Genomic DNA, 21639 nt, shown 5'->3' on the forward strand with positions numbered 1-21639 from the left:
CTCTTCTTGCTTCCGCCCCAACTTCTACCGCTAAATTTACGCAAAACCACCCGAATCGGATATCACCGGGCAACGAATATGCAGCGCTGCCGGATTGCGATCGTCCGCTGCCATACGGCGCCTATTGTTCCATGCCCTCGCGGTCCGGCTGACTGCCGCCCTCACCCGATAGCCCGAATTGGAACGCTCGCCCGGTCCCCAGTCTCATCCGCTCGACCGGCGCTTTATAATCTGACCGGCGACGCGGCGACCGCAGAGCGGCGATCGGTAGCGCAGAGCCGATGGACGCCGGCCTCTGATGGACTATCGACCGCACCGCCCTGTCCTCTCCGGCAACGCGACGTTATTTATTATCCATCTGAACCGTCCCGTTCACAAGGTGTCGCGAGTCGCGACGGTCTCTTCATTTCGGTCCCCCACAAAAACGCTTCATTTCCTCGCGACGATGTTCAGAGTTCTTCTGTCGAGCTGGTGCTAAACTGTCTTGTTCAAAGAACTCGAAAAACGGGGCAGATACGACATGTGACGATCTGTGTCAGTTTTCACCAGGGGCTGGGGAGGACTTTGACTTTATCCGTTGGGGAGAACGAAAGATGCCGCCGAAGCTGTAGTCAAGGACAATATTTTCCTCACATTAGGAAGGCTATTTAGAGCGGGCGCCGAAAAAGGGGCCAACGTGTTTACTTTTGAATGACAGCCAGGCACGCCAAAGAATACGCTTAGCGATACGTATAAGAGATAAGAACTATGGAAACCTAGAAGGTCAACCAACGACCTAAGACTTCAGCTCGATCAAGGGTCAAACAAATCGGCTATACGTTAGCCGATGTGAAAATGGGCGAATATTAAAATAAGAATAGCCATGGAGTCCGCTCAACCGTGCTTCAGCAGCCAAACAGAGTTTTGCCACACAAAATGTATTTATACGCATCCACAGCGCAGTCGAGAATAAGCGATTCGACGAAAACAAGCACATTTGCCAAAATGGTTTCAGGACGTTGCAGAAGCAGCCAGCAGGTGGGTAATATCGCTCGACTTTCACAGAAATCACACTCTCGACACAAAAAGATACCGCGATTCCGTGATTCTGAAAAGGTGTATTGCCAGACTGTATTTTTACATGAAATCGTCTCTAGGCAGTGTCCAATTCAACCCGATAATGAACGCGACAGAATGACATTTCATCATTGTGCCACACTTGGTGACAGTTTCATTTCATGCAGGTGCTCACGACCTGTCCAGCCGCTGGATACAACCAGCGTGAAAAGGTGTGCACACAACACCGAAAAGACTGACAAATCTGAAACCGTGACATGTATTCCATGGCGGGCCGTACAGTGCGACAATTCGTGCTAACTGCTGAGCATAACCACCACCCTCGGAGGCCGGAGGCGGCTGGCCCGACCAGGCAGCGCCGCTCATGGCTGTATCGAGGGCTAGCGGGGCACACCAGTTTGTCACAAACACCGCACCTCGCGACAATGATAGAGGAGGTCGTCACGCGGGTCTCGACCGCTCGAGCACACCTGCAGTGTCGCGACGTTCACTAGGCCGTGTCGTCCACGGGGTTTCTGCAGACCCCGCACCAGAACACTCACTTCCCGCAGTCACTAGCCGCACTGTGGGGTAGGAACGCCCGGCCGCCGACCAAGCTATTTACACTGACGGTCTCACTGCAGCACTGTTTGGAAACGGCCCGCGGTGTGTGCCTACGGAAGTGGCCCGCGATAGAGGCCGCACCGCCGGGGTAAACCACTGCTCAGATGAGACTAAAATGGCTCCACTGCCACTGCTTTCACCAGTGGCATATGCCAGTCTTCCGTCCCAGCGCGGCCGCGGCACACAGCTCAGCACAGCCACTGCACATCCGAGGTCAGCGATTGGGCGCAGTCGCCTCCCAACTGAGCCGCTGGCAGCACCATTCCCTGCGTTTATCATGTCCTGATCGAGTCTCAAGTCACAGCGCGTCCCTCCAATGACTTCTGAGTGGCGTCGATTCTCGCCACTCCCGAGCGAGCTGCGAGGTCTCCAAAGTGCCGGACCCACACGGCGCGATCCGCGCACCCTCGCTGCCGGTGCCGAAGAATATGAAGAAGATGGACGCTCAAGGCGCGGTGCTCCGGCCAGAGCAGAGCAGGCCGACAGAAGATGGCGTCCCGCCTGCCGCGGAACCTGAGCGCGATTGCCAAAACACCACTGCGGTCAGAGGTCGGCCGTTGCTGCCAGACCGCCGCACCGCATCGTCTGACATCGTTCAGGCGGCGTCACCTCCCTGCCTGGAGAAAGGCACGGAGGTCCAAAAATAAAGACCCGCCATATGGGAATGGCGGATTTAGTTTTGGTTTTGAAACTTATCATAAAAGATGGCCAACTCAAATAAAATCGCTGCACATAGCAATACTTCATTATTGTTTGGCATATTTTTTCACAAGAACGCCTTAACAAAATAATTGTTAGAAGGTGTCGTCTTAATACAACGATCCTTTGTGAGATGAAAATGAGCTGATTTCAAATATTGTCATTACATTTATCTAAAGCAACCAATTTATATATTTTTTTAGATCATTGTCACTATGTATTGTGTCCCAAATAATATTACATATAACGATTGACATAAACCTGAAAATGCATACCAGTCAAAGCAAAACATCACGCAGGTTAACAGAACACTGACAAGTCACAGAACGAACATTGTGAAGAACATGTGCTGTTCTACTCCGCGGGCGCAGTTAGCACCGGATCAGCGGAAGGAGAAAAAATAACATAACAATGCGATCAAACATTGCATTATCAAAATAGCATCATTGCAATGTCACTCAGAACAGATACAAGAATAATATTTTGGACGGTAAGCCCACTGACATCAAATATATTATAGGCTTACTGTCCGAACAAAATACAAGATCCAGTGCCTGAGAAGGGACAACTATCTGCACAGTGCACACGTAACGCCTGAACACAATACAGCAGCAATGAACCTAAGACCGGTGATCTCAAAGGATATGAAACCATGGTACCCTATTAAAATCACCTCTTCAATTTTAGGGACAACCCACCTAAACTGCTTTTCTTTATTTAAACGATTCCTCAATAATGAAGACACCTCAAAACATTTTAACCCGTTTAGCTCCACGTAACTTTAATGTCAAAATGGGCCTGGAAATCCACAGAGCATCCACGCATTCACTGCCGCCGATTTATGTCGAGCAATGAATGACAGTAAATGAATGGGATGAATAGCTGAATGGGCTGAGGTGTATTATGTGGCCGGTCGGGAGAAAATGGATAAAACAATGGCGCCGAAAAGGTCGCCCGGTGATGCCAAAGCTCGTGTGGGCGTGATTACCAGCTGGGCGCAGCCCTGCCCCTCCATTCTCCTCGGCTGCTCTGAGGGGAGACATGTGCCACTGGTAGGGAAATACGTGTATCACCTGCGGTACTATCGAGAAAACAACGGACACGTTGAATGATTGTATTGATAGTGTAATGCACTACACAACTGCGATAATTGAACAAATTTATTCAATACGACAAAGCGTTTTGACTTTCAATACGACTTTCAATTCAATACGACTCTCGCTTTTAGTTATCATCAATCTTAGGTAAGTTTCGTATTCCAAAGAAACGTAAAACCTACGTTACTTCGATAGAATGTCCCTTTTCAGCCTAAAATAAAACATAAATGTACCAACTATGTTGCTTACCCACTTATTTAGACCACAAGTCCAGGGACTATACCTTCCCATACTATTGTGGAAACCAATTCCGATAGGACCACCTGATTCCCGAACTCACAACCCGGTCCTAAAATGGTGTTTGCAATGCAGATGACTGATATGATATATGTGCGTGTGACACAGCAGAGACTAAGAAGCGCTTACTTATAACCATTAAAACCATTACCTGAAGGCAGCGGTCAGACCCGAGTTGATTTATTATCACTACATCACAGCCTCATGCCGCGCACCTGACAGCACACTCATTTATACATTACCTCTGAGTGGAGGCTAGCAGGTCTGCACCATTACCTCTTACCTCACCGCAGCAGACTAATTCCAGTCGCCTGAGCTCAGAAGTCAGAACTGCCGCATACCACCTTAGCCCGGGTGGTTTATGAACTCACCTAAGCCCCATCCGGGGTGGAAGTCCTACCTTACTGACCTGGCCTAATGACCGAACACCAGTCCTTGAGCTGCTCTCCAGGGCAGCCGTCCTACCTGAGCCCGGCCCTCTCACAGCAGTCTGCCGTCGCCCCAGCTCCCACCAAGTCAGCCAACCTACCTGGACCCCACCCCAGCAGCAGTCTCCCGTCGCCTCAGCTATCACCTTAGGTCAGCTGTCCTACCTGAGCCCCACCTTCTGCCCCCTCGTCTCCCGTCGCCCAAGCGGCGGATATCTCACCTTAGGGCGGCGGTCGGGTGGCCGGCAGCTGCTGCGCTGCCACATCCTCGTCACAGATGCCCAGCATCTTCAGCTCGTCGGCGTCGGCGCGTTCGTCGGCGTCCGGCAGGTCGATGTCCAGCAGGTCGAGCACATCGGATACCGGGTTCTCGTCGTCGCTGATGGCTTCCGTCTGCGGCGGCGCGAGCAGAACAGCGGGAGCGGTGGGGGTGGGGGCAGGGGCGGCGGCGGGGGCGGGGGTAGTACCCGGTGGCGGACAGGCCGGCCGAGGGATGGTCGCCAGGACCTCTTTTCTGTTGGCCAGCTCCAGAGTGGCCAGCTCAGACTTGGACAGCTGGCCGGGAGGCTGCGGCGGCTCGGCAGCCGGCTTCGCGGGCTCCGGCTTCTTGACACGCAGCTTTGGCAGCTTGCCGACGATGGGGACGGCCTTCTTTTTTACGGCAGCGGCGCCGGCCGCCGGCTTCTGGGACAGTTTCTCGGGCAGGGTGATCTTCACCTTGGCCGCTGCGGCCGCCTCCGCCTCTGGCAGGTTACTGACCGTCGGCACCGGACCCTCGGGCGCCTTCTCAACCTTCCCCTTCCGCGCCTCAGCCTCTTTCTCCTTCTTGGTCGCCGCCTGTTTGACCTCCTTCTCGGCCGTCTCCACCTTCGCCTTCTTGGACTCCTGTTCGGCGGCCAGGTTGGCCTGCACCTTCCGCTTCAGCTGGCCCATCTCGTCGGGCGCTGGTGCCGACGAGGTCAGCAGGTTCAGCTTGATGCCGGCCTTCTTGGTGACGGCCGGCGGTGTGACGGCCACCGCGGCACCGGCAGCGGCGCCCACCTCGTCAGTCACGTCCTGCACGGCGCCCTCGCTCTGGCGGCGCATCCGCTCGTTGAGCCGGTCGCCGCGCTTCTGTGCCTCCTCCTCGCGCCGCTGGCGGATGCGCTGCTCCTGTTCCTCGGCACACCGGACCAGGAGCCGGCTGCGCGTCTCGCCCACCACAGCGTGGTAGCTCGGGTTGTTCTCCAGGTACTCCTGCCGAGCGAGGGACAGAGTGGCGGCACGGCACACCGTCCGACCGGTCAGAGAGCAACAGGCGCGGGCTGATCCGTGGGGCACCTCTGTACGACCCTTTCACCGAGAGACTCACCGCAAATCAGAACCAACTTCTGGAACGATGCTAGTGACAATCATCAGTAGTAGTAAAAAAAATTACATAGGTAATAAGAAATGTCTGAAAAAAATAATTTACGATCTGAATTACAATCAACATTGTGTGCATATCTGCACGTCTTTATGACACTGCTTCGTAAATGTATTAAGTTCTAATATGTACAATAAAGATATCATATCACCCTGCCAAGGTGATAGACATCGCACACTTACATCATACTTGGCGTTGTGTCTGCGGGACTTGAGATGGGACGAGGCGCAGCGGAGGTCACCCACGAACATCTCACAAACCTTGCAGTACCAGCACTCGACACGGATGAACATATCCAGTCCTGCGGCCACGCAATCAGAACCCCAATCAGCGCAAATGAGTCGATCGGGACGGAATCAGGCGGCCGGACGTCCGCTCGGTCAGCGGTCAGCGATTGGTCAGAGGGATTCAGCGGTCAGCGATCAGCGATTGGTCAGCGGTCAGCGATTGGTCAGAGGTATTCAGCGATCGGTCAGCGATCGGGACGGAATCAGGCGGTCGGACGTTTGATCAGTCAGCGGCCGTAGTCGCGGAATGGGGAGTAATTTCGGTGATACATATCGAACCAGACGCGCAGGGGTTGTTCAGGGTTACAATCGAACATATCGCTCCCGCGGGTGCTCGAATGCACAACTCGATAACTCGATGACTTAGCAACAACTGAAGCTTTGGACGCCTATACGAATGGTACGATCAACACTGATGACGAAATCGCTTATGTTGTAACGTTTGGTTGCTCAGTAATTCACATATTTTGAAACAGCTAATGAATAAACAAAGGACTGACTGTAGGGCAAATACTTGCCTTTGATAGGTTTCGATTCGGCATTCTTCTTTTTCTTCTCAATGGGAGGAATGTCTTTCCGCCATGGGGTTTCAGGAACGTTTTGTAGAGCGGTCTGGTAACCAATATAATAAGTCAGTGACACGAAAATACTAATGCAAATGTAAAATGTAGCCAAGCTAGACATGTCCAAGCTTCGATGCTTCTTCGACAGACTTTCTTTTTTACTTTGACACCGAAAGACGACTTATTATGAGTCATGTAAAGGTGGGCTCTCGAATTTGTGAAAATCAAATTTTCTGTCGTTCAGCTCCAATTTGACCATCACACCTTGTTCGTATCAAATAGTTCATCGATTTAAAAAAAAAACGAAGCTTTCTCAAGCGCAATTTCTTCCAAATCTAGACCCGATAATACGGTGACAAGTCGCCGTTCCCAAACATGACTGACCAGGTACTGTTTTCTGTGCTCCTCCGACTTGAGGTGCTCCAGGTAGGTTTTGGCGTTGAGGAATATCTTCGTGCAGTGCAGACAGACGTGGTCGGCAGGGTCGCGGAAAAACACACTCGGATCCTCGGCGTTCAGGTTCACCTGTGCGCGAGATTGCAACGTGGTTTAGTAAGCAGTAAGGATGATAAAAAAGAAGCACAAAGTGTTTGAGAGTCGGCACTCGGCAACAATAGATGACATTGCTTATGATGTGCGGTGCGCCCTACGCCTTCGACGTCCCTTCGCACTTCCGGTAGCACCCTCATACTAGATTGCCCACTGAGAAAAGGTATAGCGCACGTCACCACTGGACCGTATCAAAGATAATGGGACAACCTGCTAGTATCCGACAAGCTTGCTGCAACATCCTTTTTCGCACCACTGTGCGTAACCCCAGCCCTCTACTAAAACCACGCTATTCTGTCCCTCCAGGCCTGGTAGTTTGGAGCGCTGTTTGGCTGTCCTTTTTATCAGCATTATGGTGGTCTTATCTTATATTGAAGTTACTCCCTGGACACTTTCTCGACCTCTCGTTAGTGTACCGCACACCCTACGTGAATTTCATCAATGAGATGTCCAGAAATGTCAGTAGTAACATGGCAGCATACTGATAAAAATGACGCCCGAACACCGCTCGGGTTTCGGACGCCCGGACTGCGGGGATTATCAGTATCTCCCAGACGGCCGTACCGGCTCCTCCGCCTCCTTTGGCATCTGGTCAGCGCCGATCGGCCGGTCCTTCAGCTTGGTGATGAGCGCGGCTACGGCGCCGAGTCCGGCCGCCTCGTCTCCTGCCAGCCGCCCGCGCAGACCGTCCAGCAGGTCCTGCAGCTTCTCTGAGGCGTCCTTCAGCGAGTCCAGCTCGTTGGCGTCACTCGAGTCGGCCGTGGAGGGCAGCCGGACCGGCTTCGGCAGCTGGCGGGGTGACACAGGCATACGTTCAGAACGGGTGGCCAGCAACGTCCGAGACATGCCACCGCAGTGTAGTGATACAAAAAAAAAAAAATGTAGTGATAACATACCCGAAGCGGAAGACTTGAATACAGAGGGAAGGGAAACCTTGCTGCTTATGGGAGCACAATATGGATACTTTATACAGCCAACCTAGAACGTAAGTGGAGGCAGAGCGTTTGATACCATTCACAACGCGGGCTAACCGTCATGTTTCGGGACAGTGCAGTCTCTCCTCACCTTCTGTTCGCACTTTTCGATGACCAGTCGCAGTGTGTCGTACAGATCGAGCGTGAGGCCGCCCTCGGTCTGTTCCCCAAACCCGTCCTTGGGACCGCCCATGACCGGCGTGTAGATGACCCGCGGCACGTGCGGCCCCGCGTTCTCCAGCTGCTCCTGGAGCGCCGCGTTAAACTGGGCGGCGCGGTCGTCCTTATCGGCTCCCAGCTTCACCGGCAAACCCACCACCACGACGCGCGTCAGGCCGTCAGCGCGCAGGTCCCTCAGCAGCGGCAGCAGCGGCGCCACGGCCCGCGAGAACGACCACCCGCCTGCCGTGTGGCCCGACTCCAGACAGCCAGCGCCGGCCAGCAGCACCAGGGTGCCGGCGCCTGACTGTCGCACCGCGGCGCGCACCCAGTGGCGGAACTCAACCGAGCTGAACTCCACGTCCGGCCGAGAGACCAGTCGGATCCGGCCGGGCGGCAGCTCCGAGCCGAACGAGGCGCGAGACTCCTGCTCGCGGATGTACACCTGGACGGCCGCCAGCGTCTCGTCGCCCAGCAGCAGGTAGGACACCTGGCGACGGAAGGGAGATGATTAGAGCGGTGTAACGAGAGAGACGCACAGCCGGACAGTGAGAAATAAAAGCAGATATCACAACGACATTGGATGCAGTCTTAAGCCCCAGCACTAGCTGAGCACTCATAAAACACATCGATCAATGAACGGATGGTTCAGCTTTAGACGACAGCAAGTTTTGGCTGGCGTAATAAATGTCCGTTTCAATGTAATGTATCACTTGCGGCAGTAGCTAGATCAGTTGGCAAGTAGCGCGAAGCCATCACTATCCGTCACGTACCTCAGACTTGGACGTGGCAGCGGTAGGCGTAGGAGTGCTAGCGGCATCGTCGTCCTCCGCTTCGTCCTGGGCCTGCTTCACTAACGCCTGGCCGACGTCAGTAATGATCCCTTTCTCCAGTTTGGCACAGAAGGGGTCGAGTAACTGCCTCAGCTGGGCCAGTATACCTGACACGGGCTCCAGTGCCTTCAGCAGCTCCCCCTGAGATTGCGTAGAAAGACAAATCAGCTCTAATTGTTCGCTGTGTAGGATCTACGGGCGTTTTACCTCGATGTCCGTCGCAAGTCCGGTAACCGAAGCGTACAAATCCAATTACATACCGATTAAATCACGCCTTATATCACTCATGCCAGTCGTGCAAACACTTGTGACAGACGCTCAAAAATACATCCGGTAAGACCACAAAACAAATTGTAAACCACCGTATCCAGAAATCCTTCAGGTAGTATGTGGCTGAAACCCTGACGAAACCCACCTGCTTCTTGAGATTTTGGTGCAGCTCCCAGTTGTTGACGGGTTTTCCGTTGCGCATGACGACATTGTTGTCGCCATGCTGCTTCTGCTCCATTTTGAGCTGGTGAAGTTCGCCGGCCAGCCGGTCACGCTGTGCCAAAAACTCATCCTGTTTGGCCTTCAGACGGGTCAGGGTGCCGGGCGAAAGGGTGATCACCTGACCGTCGGCTGTAACATAAAGCCCACGCATAACGTCATCCCCGGTCCGGTCCAGTTCAGACAGACAGTCGGGACTCGCCATGTCCTGGCCGTTATCTGTCCATTTCAGACACAGACCGCCGACACCTGTCCGGCAGACAGGCGACAAAGTAATCACTCATCACCTACCCTGACGTCATTCCCAGGGAGATCAGCTGACCTGAGGGGTGTTCACGAGCACCGCAAACTGCTGAGTGCGGTGTGTGCGGTGTGTCCAGCAGGCGTAGGGGTAGGGGATGGGTAGGCGGCTCTGATGTAACGGCTGCGTGCGGTGGACGGTCCGCTGTGGCCAGCCCCGACCGGCCACAGCGGTCGCTGTTTGCGGTGACGGAAAGATGACGTAGGGACGCAGTGGGCAGAGCTTACAGCCTGTGTACGGTCCGACCGCACGCAGGGCCCGTGAACAGCCCTCGGTTCATTCGGATCACGGGGACATTAACCCAAGTCCGACATTCGACACGGATATTAGCAAAAGTTCGACACATAGTCATGCATGGTGTTTCTCAGACAGTACCTACGCCATCTTGGTGCTACGTTGATTCGCATCGTCACTTAGTTGGGAAGTGTGAAAAAGCAAAGCTTTGATGATCTTAAGGGACAATGGAATAAATGCAGCACGCTGGACTCGGTCGCATCAGGTGACATCTGGTATACATTTCTGAGCAACGCTGCAACAGCGTGATCTGTTAGCATTCCACTTACCAGTTAACTTCAGTTTAGTCTCCGCAAATCCCAGCTTTGCTCTAGCTTCATTCAACAGTTGCTGATATTCTCTGGCTTTCCGAAACTGCAACACGAGGAGATTACATCAAACCAAAAACCAGTGCACAATATGTGTCTACAGTTTTAACATCACTCCGCTTTTCCCGCTCACTAGTGTTGTCATCTGCATATTCAGCCCTTTTTAACCCGTTCCAAGCCGGTGATTGCGAGTTTTCCATGCAGTGCTGGGGAGGGGGGAGGGAGGGGACTCTCATGCTCCCTCCCGTCTAACTCGGCTCCTCGGCCACGTAGCGACACGCGGTAAGCATTCGAGAGGGCGTCATAAATAATGAAGACAACACATCATTATTTTTTATGGTCAGGACAAAACTTAGGCCAACAAAGGCCATCAAAGGTCAAATTTTGCCTACTTCAACAATTTGACAATTCGGTGCATAACTCTGGAACAGATAAAGCAACGGCACCGCAGTAAATCGCATTCGATAGCTCTAATAACGCCTTTTCCCAAGTTATCCCCCAGATTTGACCCCGGATGAACAGTTTATTCTTGAGGGCAACAGCTTTAACTTTTAATAGCCGTTGTTACGAAAAATGTTTATTTTTTTCTGCAATAGCTTTTGACTCGAGAAAATCACAACATTGCTTCTGCCAACAGCGTGTTCCTCTCATCGAGACGCGTCGAATGAATTATAATTTGACATTGGAAAGTCATTTTGAAAATTTGACCTCAGGTCAAGGTCATGACCTGACCGGAAAAGGTCACGTCCATATACCAATAAAACGCCTTTTGGGCGAAGAACGAGCGAGCGAGACAGTGAGCCCTGCACGTGCGCAAGGGCGAGAGGGTACTTCCAACGGGCTTGTGCAAAGCACCCTTCTAGCCGGTCGCTAGCGGTGTGCCAAATTTGAACGCAATCGGCCCAGCCGTTCCTGAGATCTGGAAGCGGCATTCTGCACGTGCGCACGTGCAAGCGGGTCCAAACTGACTTTTGCACGGCACCCTACTAACTGGTCCCCAACCGTGTACCAAATTTGAGCGCAATCGGCCCAGCCGTTCTCGAGATCTGGGAGCGCCCCCTGCACGTGCGCACGTGCTGTAGCACCCCAACCTTAAAGGAAAAGGGCCACCTTTAACATGGGGATTGAAACTGAGATAGCCATCTTGTAGCCCGTGTCCGAAAACCTAAATGTCTACCTCCTTACGGCCGATTTCGGCCTCCATTCGTAGTTATCGGCAATTTTAAAAGAAAATACGCCAGGAATGCGTCCTTATCCCAGGAATGCGTTCTTATCCGACAATACAGCCACCCGCGGCGAGGCTTTGGTTTTTTACCAATCAGCTCCAACCAGCTCAGCTTTAACCAATCAGCTTATCTGACACAATCCGACGAGTCTGTCTTCTGAACGCTGATTGGCTTGAGTGTGACGTCATCGCTATGCCATCATACAGTAGGTGTCGTAGAGAGTATCAACATAGTACCAATATGTTAAATAGTTTTAAATACTTTTTCGCGAATTGTGCACTTCTGGCACCAGTTTTAAAAAGAAAATGAAAAATAATAATGTCAAAATGAAAAACAGCGATATCTTCATATTTCACGAAGGTGGCCCTTTTCCTTTAATAACCTTAATAGGGTCCTGGATTTCCACGCCCTGCTGGGGGGGGGGGGGTGTTTGAACACCCCCCCCCCTTGTAACTCGGCTCCTGGGCCACGTAGCGATACGCCGAAGGCGGCGTTCGAAAGAGCGTCAAAAATAATGACGAAATCACCTCGGTCAATTTTTTGGTCAGGTCAAAGGTCAGGTCACCAGAGGTCATTGAAGGCAAAATTTCGCCGATTTCCAGGTCGAATATCGAAAATTTCCAAGAAGCCAACGCATAACTCGGGAACCAATAGAGCTACAGCGCCGCGGAAAAGCGCATTCGATAGCCCTATTAACGCCCTTTCTGAGTAATTCTCTCAGATTTGACCTAACGTCAACGGTTTTGCCTGCAGGGGGTAAAAACTGCAAAAATAGCCGATTTTTTTCGGAAACAGTTTTTCGGCAATAACTTTTGACCCAAGCCTTGTACGAGCTTACTTTTACCGGCATCATGTTCCTCTCGTCACGACGCATCGAATGAATTATAACTTGACCTTGAAAGGTCAACTTGAAAATTTGACCTCAGGTCAAGGTCATGACCTGACCGGAAAGGGTCATATTGCATATCAGTCGATCCGTATCGTCGAGCTGAACACATCTAAGGCGTTTTCATCGCTCTAGCATGCCTCTATCAAAAGTTATTTGCGAAAAACTGTTAGATACAATTCGTGACCTAAAATGACCTGAGGGCATAAACAAGGGTCACGGACACCATTTTCATGTTCAGTGTGTCTAAACCACTTGTAATTCAGTGTTTGGGAGTGTTCATAATGTCTTTCGTCCAAAAGAGGCACATTTCAATTTTCTCCCGTTGACTTATAATGGGGAGGTCGCAAAATTGACCTGACCTTAGGTCACCGATATCAAAATTCCGAGATATACATTTTATAGATACTGTTACTCTTATCAATCGCTGAAAGTTTCAAAGCGATCGGTCACTCGGTGTAGCTATGACAGACATTAAAACTTTTTATGAGGTGAGGTCACTTCAAGTGACCTGGTGACCTGACCTTGAATGACCTTGGTCTGAAATTTTCACAACATGTGTAGAATTGATGCATGATAAGGTATACCAAAAACGGCGGCGCTCCGCGCCGCCGTTTTTGAGATATTCGCGAAAAACCACAAGGGGGGGGGTGTTCAAACCCCCCCCCCCCCAGCAGGGCGCGGGTTAACACATGCAGATGAATTATCTGATGGAGACCTAACTGTGTACCGAGTTTCAATTCAATCGGCCCAACCGTTGTGCCGTTATTGAGGTTGCAATTTTGGGGGTTCTTAAAAAATGTCCAACTTTACCACGCGCCACGTGCGGTGGTTGGCAAGAACGCATGGTGGCCATCACACCACAGAACTTTTACGTCCAAGTGACATTCAGTAAAGAAGACCGCTTGTCAATCGGATGTCCCGTTCCTAAGATATTAGCTTTTGAAGAGCGTTCCCACGGCCGGCCGCTCATACTCAGGATTTTCCCTTAATTCAGTATGAACTCGCTCGCTCGCTGCGCTCGCTCGCTCGTAATCAGGCGATCCGCACTGTCGAACTGAACTTAAGGTATTGTCAAATGTCATCTCTCTAGCATGTCCCTATCAAAAGTTATCGTAACAAAACTGTTGGAGATCTTTCATGACCTGAGCTGGCCTCAGGAGCATTGACCCGCGCCCTGATGGGGTCTGCCGAGCAACGCGGTCTGATGGGGGACCTTTTGGCCCCACCCCCCTAAGATCTCGAGAACCACGCAACATAGCGACAAGCGGTAAACGGCGTTGGATAGCCCCAACGGGGAACTATCTTGTGACCCAATTTCATTGACCTCGGTCTAACCGATCACGTCAAAGGTCAGGTCAAAGGTAGAATTTTCACCGTTTACAGGCATTTCAAGAAATGCGTTGTAAAATCGAGTAAAATGCATTTAATTGAAAGTCATCGATGGGGAAATGTTCTTCAAACACATATTTTGCTATTTGAGGTCACTGATACCAGGTCAGGTCACAGAGGTCAGGTCACTGAGGGTCACAAATTAAAAATATCATGTGGTGCATGTTTTATGGTCCATTTTATATGCCAAATGCGATTATGTAGGACAGTCAGCCCTTGGGGTCAGTTGAGATTATGTTTTGGTGAAGGTCAGGTCAAGGTCAGGTCAAATTAGGTCAAATTTCAAAGTTGATATTTTTGCACAAAATTGGTATCGATTCGATGCAGCTCGTCACTGGGAGTTCAATGATGGTCTTCGTTTTGCGCTACGTGGTCTAGAATTGCTAAAAATTGAGTTCAAAAATTTGACGTCATCAATTTTGAACATTTTTTTCGCTATAACTTGGCCAAAAAAGGAGGCATCGACCTAAAATTTGGTATTTATATCGAAGAGCGCAGGGACTTTCACATATATTCCGATTTTTTTTCGAAAATCAAAAACTTTTGGGAATTTTTTTTAGTTTTTCTTTAAAAAAGCATTTGTTTTTGGTTTTTGGGGGTAAAAATCCCAAAATTTCGAAAATCCGAGATAGCAGTTTTGTAGCGCCGTCTTTTCTCTACACAACCACATAAAGACCTTTAAAATTGCTTGTTAACTGTAGATTTGGTGAGCGTTTCAAGATATTATGTTTTTTGCTCATTTTTACTCGAACAGAACATGACCTCAGTTTGACCTCAATAACTCCTGACCCAATGTGACTTGTGACTTGAAATTTTGTGTCAAGGTGTCAAATTGATGCCCGGGAAGGTACCCAAAATTTGGCGGCGCCGCTGTTTTCTCGCTATTTAAGAAAAACCACAGGGGGGAGGCCAAAATGGCCCCCCATCAGGGCGCGGGTTATGAGGACTCATGGATGGCAAGTTTCCGGTTCAGTGTGTCACATTTACTTGTTATTCGATGTTTGAAAGTGTTAAGCTTGGCTTTCGCCCAAAAGGGGCGCATTCCAATTTCCTCCAATTGACTTAAACTGAACCTGACGGGACGCAAAATGAACCTGACCTTAGATCACCGATATCAAATTTCTGAGATATACATTTTATTTATAAAAAACTCAGTCTTGTCAATCGCTAAAAATTACCCAGCGATCGTCCACTCGGTGTAGCTATGGCGAGCATTGAAACTTTTTTTACTGAGGTAAGGTCACTTGACGTGACCTGGAATCAGGGTCTGAAATTTTTACAGTGGTGGGCACTTCGATACTCCCATTGATAACGATTAACGAATTCGTTATCGACGATAACGTTTTTCAGGTTTATCGTTATTGATTATCGTTATCGAAGTAGCGTTATTGAAGTCAATCGGTTTCGGTCAATCGATAACGAAAACTTCATCAAATAGACGCGAGCGTATTAAAGCGAACAGTTCACGTTCAACATGGAGTTTGAACTGAGATAGCAGTTTTGTAGATTGCACACTGAAAAATTCTATTTGGAATGTCTTTTGGCCCAACAAGCTCTGTCGCCAAAGATATTCAAGTTTTTGTTTGTACGTTTGTTTGTTTGTTTGTACGAGAAAAATAATATTTTCATTGTTCGCCCTCCCTTTTGTGTAAGCAGCTGGGTAATAATGGTGTTGTATGAGCGAATGGATTAAATATTAATCAGAATTTTATTCCCTTCAAATATTTTATCCTTTCGAATTCGATTTCTTTCTTTTTTGAAGTTATCGTTATCGCGTTATCTAAGTGACCGCTTTGGTTATCGAGTTATCGTAATCGAAGTCGCTGACCTCGAAAGAGGTTATCGAATTATAGTTATCGAAGTCCCGGTCGAGTTACGAGTGCCCACCACTGAATGTTAATAACATGCGCAGAAAAGATGTATTATACGGTGTGACAAAAACGGAAGCGCTGCGCGCCGCCGTTTGATATTTACAACAAAAACAAAAACAAATAACAGCACGGTACGGGAAAAAGGAGTGTTCCATGCAACTTTTCACAGATAAGACGCACCACTTAACTTTTAAGCTCATCTTTTGCTAGGGGAGCGGCCTGAAAATGTTACAATCAATGCAGAGGCTGCAAGCCATATGGTTGTACATGTACACGTGCACGAAGCGCGAGGCTCATGACTCGTTATAACAAGACGGACCTATGCAGAGGCACCGAAATCATCTCCATAAAAGATACGAATATACTCAGTACTCACCCTATCGGAATATGGAAAGGAGGTGAATCTCAAGGCTTCCAGCTCATTCTTCATGTCAAGCAGCTGCTGCGTCATCCATGGACTTTTCTTCTTTACCTCAACCAGCTCTGTAGGGACCGAGACAGACGCTATCAAGCACACACCCAATAACAGACGCCGGGCAGACGAGAGAGTCGACAATGAAGCAGCGCGAACAGCAACGGACTCTTACTAGACCTTCTGTGACAGATATTCGAACACAGCAACCCTGCACACAGATATGATAATGACGGCATTTTCGGCTTCAGTGTGCCTGGCCTGCAAAAAAAAAAAAAAAACTCATCGGCGCTCATTCTAAATAGCCGCATATTAGTAAAGACAGCCACCATTTTAGCTTATAGACCTCTTAGACTACATTCTACCCGAACCACCATATACTATCCTCCCCTGGATTGATTCAGTGGCGACCCCCGATGCACTGACCCGCGCTCTCCACCTCCTCTGAAGGAAGTTTTTCCGGTTTGAGCGACCCGGCGCCGGCCGGCGGCGTCTGGCTTGCCTGCTGCACGTCAGTCAGAAGGCGGGGGACGGACGGCTGCCGCCTGTCCGAGTCCATGTGTTCCGGGACTCCGGATGAACTGGGGGTGCTGATTGGGACAGAGGGACGGGTCAGACGCACACAGAAGTTATGTTAGTTTCGATCACTGAAAAAAATTATCGCTGAATCGACATTCATTTATTACGAGCGAGCGAGCACAGCGATCGAAGCGAAGTCTTTCAATATAACGGAAAAATCTCAGTATGAGCGGCCCGGCCCGGCCCGGCCTGTAACGCTTTTGAGAGGCTTATATCTCAGCAACCGCTGGACCGATTGGCCTGCGGTCTTTTTTGCTGGGTAGCCCCATTCCTTCTACACCGTAATTGACTACTTTTGATACATCTCAGTGGCCGCCGTGGCACGTGCCACGTGAAAAGTCAATGGGTGTTCAAGCAGTTTTGCAAAGGTAGTGATTTTGAGAGACCCATATCTCAGCAGCGCCTTGAGCGATTGTCTTGCGGTAAATTTGATAGGGTAGCTGCATCCCTTCTACCAAAGGTCGGATACTCTTGATCTATGTGAGTGACCCCCACTGCACGTGCAAAATACAAAAAGAAGAGGTGCAAAATTTGTTCCCATTTCAGTAACTCGGTAATTACTGGGGCGATTTCGCTGAAACTTGGCATACAGGTAGGCACCCACCAGGTAATGCATTCCCATGTGTTGCGGTTAGGATGCTACTGCACGTGCGCACGTGCAGGGGGCGTTTCCAGATCTCGAGAACGGCTGGGCCGATTGCGCTCAAATTTGGTACACGGTTGGGGACCGGTTAGTAGGGTGCCGTGCAAAAGTCATTTTGGACCTCGTTTGCACGTGCGCACGTGCAGAATGCCGCTTCCAGATCTCAGGAACGGCTCAGCCGATTGCGTTCAAATTTGGCACACCGCTAGCGACCGGTTAGAAGGGTGCTTTGCATAAGCCCGTTGGAAGTACCCTCTGTTGTTGTTGTTGCTCCCTCCGGCCCCCCCTAGGGGGGCGTAGCCAGACGGCTCAGTTGGGCTCGAAAGCCGGCGGCCAAGGCCGCCACCACGCCGTCGTCCTGTAGCTCGGTCACCGTAGGGTGGATTGTGCCCACTCGTGCCAGGCGGCGTCCCGCCAGCGCCGGGCAGCGCAGCAGGACGTGCCGCGGAGTGTCGGCCTCCTCTCGGCACACACGGCACAGCGCGGCCGGGCACCTCACGGAGCCGCACTGCTCGCATCCAGGCGACGGTCGGCGGCCGATCGCCCTTCCGCACGTGCAGGGCTCACTATCTCGCTCGCTCGTTCTTCGCCCAAAAGGCGTTTTACTGGTTCCTAGCTATAATCTTATGAAGTAAAACAAGGTTGAAAATCTGTCAGCATAGCGGCTGTCTATTGTCTAATGATGCTCGAGATTAATCCAGGACGCCCGGACTATATAGGTCATGGGCAGTGCCCAGTGGGCACTCAATATCGAATCCAGGACGCCCGGACTATATAGGTCATCCACGGCACTCGATAACAGCTATCTGAATCGAGTCACTGGAGGAGTGAGTGAACTAAACCAACCATCCTCAAAATGCAGTCAAACCATAAGACACCCGTACGTAGCTCACTAGTGCCTCCGCCGCAGATCCCACTCGAACCCACCTGGCTCCCGGCGGAGTGGGCTGCTGCGGCACCGGCTGCTGAGCAGGCTGACCCGGGGGCTGGACGTACACGGGACGGGGCACACCAGGAGCGGCGTACATCGGCTGGCCGAACGGGGGCGCCGGACCCTGTGAGAGCGGCACAAAGATGTTACAGGGGCGCAATAAGGCATACAATGCGGACAGTCATGGCATAGGAGATGTTTGGAGCCACATGACACAATCGCCATGGACATCCGCGGGGCAAGACAGGAAAAAATGATATTTCAAGCCTGGTTTATAAAAAAAAAATTCTTAATTATAACATGGTCAAATTTTCAACAGAGGTTTTATAATAACTGCCTTATTTATAGGGACACAATATAGGTAAACAAAAGTTTCCGCGGTAAATAAAAAAACCTTAAATAATTTTCAGTCCCTCACTAACCCGCCTTCCCACATCACGATGCCACAAAGTCACCCCGACTAACTCACCGGTGCCATCGGGACGGCCATGCCCGGGAACGGCTGCGGCGGGAAGCCCGGGTGCGGCGGCGCGCCCGCTACCGGCGGGTACGGCATGGCCGGGTAGCCGGGCGGACCGGTCGGCGGCCCGTACCCCGGCGGAGGCGGCCCCGGCGTCCGCGACATGGCCAGCAGACTGCGCTCCACGCTGGAGGGAAACGATACAAATTATTACGTCATGGTGCGGTTAATGTTGACGATCATCGCGCATAACACACCAATTACCTATTGGTGTGTGGCAGTAGGAATAGGCAATCAATATCAATCTGTTTAAAATTGCATACGGACACGAGCAAAAAAAAAAAAAAAAAAATATATATATATATATATATATATATATATATATATATATATATATATATATATATATATATATATATATATATATATATATATATATATATATATATATATATATATATATATATATATATATATACGAAGCAAGCTGATTAGCATTCTCAGGTCGGTCCGCTCCATGCTGCACCACTCACTTGCGTCCCCAGGGCGGCGAGCGGCTGCGGCTCCTGGACCGGCGCCGGCGCGGCGATGGACTGCGGCTCCATCGGCGGCGGCCCGGACTGCGCCGGTGCCGCGGGCTCGGGCCGCGCCGGTACCAGCCCGGGCTGCGGCTGCGCCGGCGCGGGCTGCGACTCCGGCTGCGGCGGCCGCGACTGCGGCGCGGCGGGGTGCGGCTGGGCCGGACGCGCGGCGGTCCCCGCTCCGGGCTGGGGCTGTAGCGTACCATCCGAGCGGGGCTCGGACTGCGGCCCTTCATCGGCCGGGCGCCGCGCGGCGGGAACTCCCTCCCGGCCGGTGAGAGCGGCTCGGCGCCGGGCAGCGCCGGCGGCCGCCGCGGGATGTGCCGGTTGCCACCCCGCCGGCGGCGCGGCCGGCCGCTGCTCGGCGGCGCCGGCTTTGCGCCCGGGTCCGGCCGCGGCTTGTCGCCCACCTCGTCGTCGGAGCTGAGCGGGCTGAGGCTGGCCGCGCTGCTGACGCTCTGCAGGTCGCTGGCGATGGCCGCCGCGCTGGCCAGGCGGGCGTCCTCCTCCTCCAGCCGAGACAGCTCCGGGATGATGCGACTGAACGGCACCGGCCGCTTGCTGGCGTCCGAACCGTCATCGCCGGCGCCATCGCCAGGCGCCTCGCTGGGCTCTGGATCACTGCGCTTCAGTATACTCTTCTTAGGCTTGGCAGCTATGTTAATGCCACCCAATGGGGACACAGACGTGTCTTCTTGCTCCATGATGTTGGTCAGGCTGAGTCTATAGCCAGTGGATGCTCACACAGCAAGGATCTACCACACTCAAAATCAAATGTGTAAGTAATGATTGCAACTATTTTCAAAGCCTGCAACAATGAAAATTGTGATGAACTTCTAGGACCTGCATATTACAAATATAATAGTTTGGAAATAAGCTTATTCACATCATCCTGGAACATAGTAATTAGGAAGTGATTGCTAGACTTCCATCCTGGAACATAGTAATTAGGAACTAGGAAGTGATTGCTACTTTTTACAGGCTTACTGCTTATTTGAATCTTGTAGGCAAAGATTCAAATAAGCATCATCATAAGCAAAGTTACAACTTTTTTTATTTCAGAGAAATTGGATGATGACATTTGACAATAGGTTGTAGCACTGTGAAGCTAACAAGCATTGATCAATGAAATGCTGGGCTGTCACTCATACACTTGAAATTTATCAATTAGCAATGCAACTTACAATACAGCAGGGACATATTTCAAATTCAACCTTAATGCCACTCATTGGACTGAAAGCTTTGATTTAGCTTCAAATGCTATCATTTAATTGCAAAATATTGCAAAACGCCCAAACACTACTGGTAAGGAGCAATTGATGCCCCAAACATCCATGTAAAACACCTAGCCTGGGCAATTCTGTCCTTGCCACGCTCCAGACAAACCCATCCCCATCTCTCACACTTCCTTTCTAGGATGGTGGTCATCCCATCTGACAACTGGTGGATCAGGTTGGGTCCACGACTCCACACCATGACCTGTAATTCCTTTATACAAGTCCCTGGGGCAACTGTTCAAACTTCAAGAGGTGGGCAGAGCAGACTGTCCCAATGCGGCAGCCTGGTTGCAAGGGATAGTCTCAATTCCGCAACTCATTGTAGTCTACAGGTTATGTCCAGCACAGCCCAATGACTATGCCTTATCCTATAATCCTAAAGCTCTGCAAGTTATTTTTTTTTCAGGCCAGAAGAGCTTGCTCCCAACACTACAAAACAAAAATCTCAACATTGACATGACAGATTTTTGTGCAAATTACTGACCTAGCATTGCTCAGTCACTAGCGCTACACACACTAGCGTTGCCCTTATCACCATGAATATTTTAGTTTTTTAACATTCTGTTGAATTTACTTGAAACTTGACCATTTCTTTCAAGGCTAAGGCCAGACGCTGAACGGAAAAAAATGCAGGGCCTGTCCGCACTGCACTGTAACTTCTGATCATGCACTTTCATTGGCAGTCATTCAAAATGAGAAGGGCTTTCGACCTATACTAATAACTACCAAATAACAGGATAAAAACATCATAATTCACCCCAAAATCACGAAATTCCCCACCAGTGAGCGAGCCTCCCACACGACCCACACTGCGTCGGAAACGCCGTAAACGCCGCAGAATGCCTATTTCAAAATGTAAACGAGAAAGCGTGTAATGAAATTTACCCTACGGTTTTGGTGCATTCCTCATCATGAATTTTGCCCCACTCGTGCCGCAAACCCTCGAAAGCTCTGATAATTCAACTGATCTGACGGATTTACAGAGCCCAATCTTCGACAAGCAGAGGTTGTTTGTGTCTGTTATTACTTATAACACAAG

At 50.7% G+C, this 21639-nt stretch overlaps 1 protein-coding gene across 1 annotated transcript; it reads right to left on the bottom strand.

Annotated features, from left to right (window-relative positions):
• Positions 1 to 901: 901 nt before the first annotated feature.
• LOC122387521 lies at positions 902 to 21407 on the bottom strand. The gene is made up of 16 exons (XM_043377785.1): positions 21381 to 21407; positions 19276 to 20131; positions 18752 to 18929; positions 18279 to 18406; positions 16556 to 16719; positions 16094 to 16200; positions 10304 to 10388; positions 9366 to 9571; positions 8891 to 9091; positions 8050 to 8607; positions 7549 to 7773; positions 6820 to 6960; positions 6391 to 6484; positions 5768 to 5886; positions 4402 to 5416; positions 902 to 2276 (listed from the first exon to the last, which is right to left on the bottom strand). Exons 2-15 carry the CDS (start codon positions 20025 to 20027, stop codon positions 4403 to 4405), a joined length of 3972 nt encoding a protein of 1323 aa, XP_043233720.1. The 5' UTR covers positions 20028 to 20131; positions 21381 to 21407; the 3' UTR covers positions 902 to 2276; position 4402.
• Positions 21408 to 21639: the final 232 nt, after the last annotated feature.

This window comes from Amphibalanus amphitrite, unplaced genomic scaffold (assembly GCF_019059575.1).
Source record: "Amphibalanus amphitrite isolate SeventyFive unplaced genomic scaffold, NRLGWU_Aamphi_draft 000288F_arrow, whole genome shotgun sequence".
NCBI lineage: Eukaryota > Metazoa > Arthropoda > Thecostraca > Balanomorpha > Balanidae > Amphibalanus > Amphibalanus amphitrite.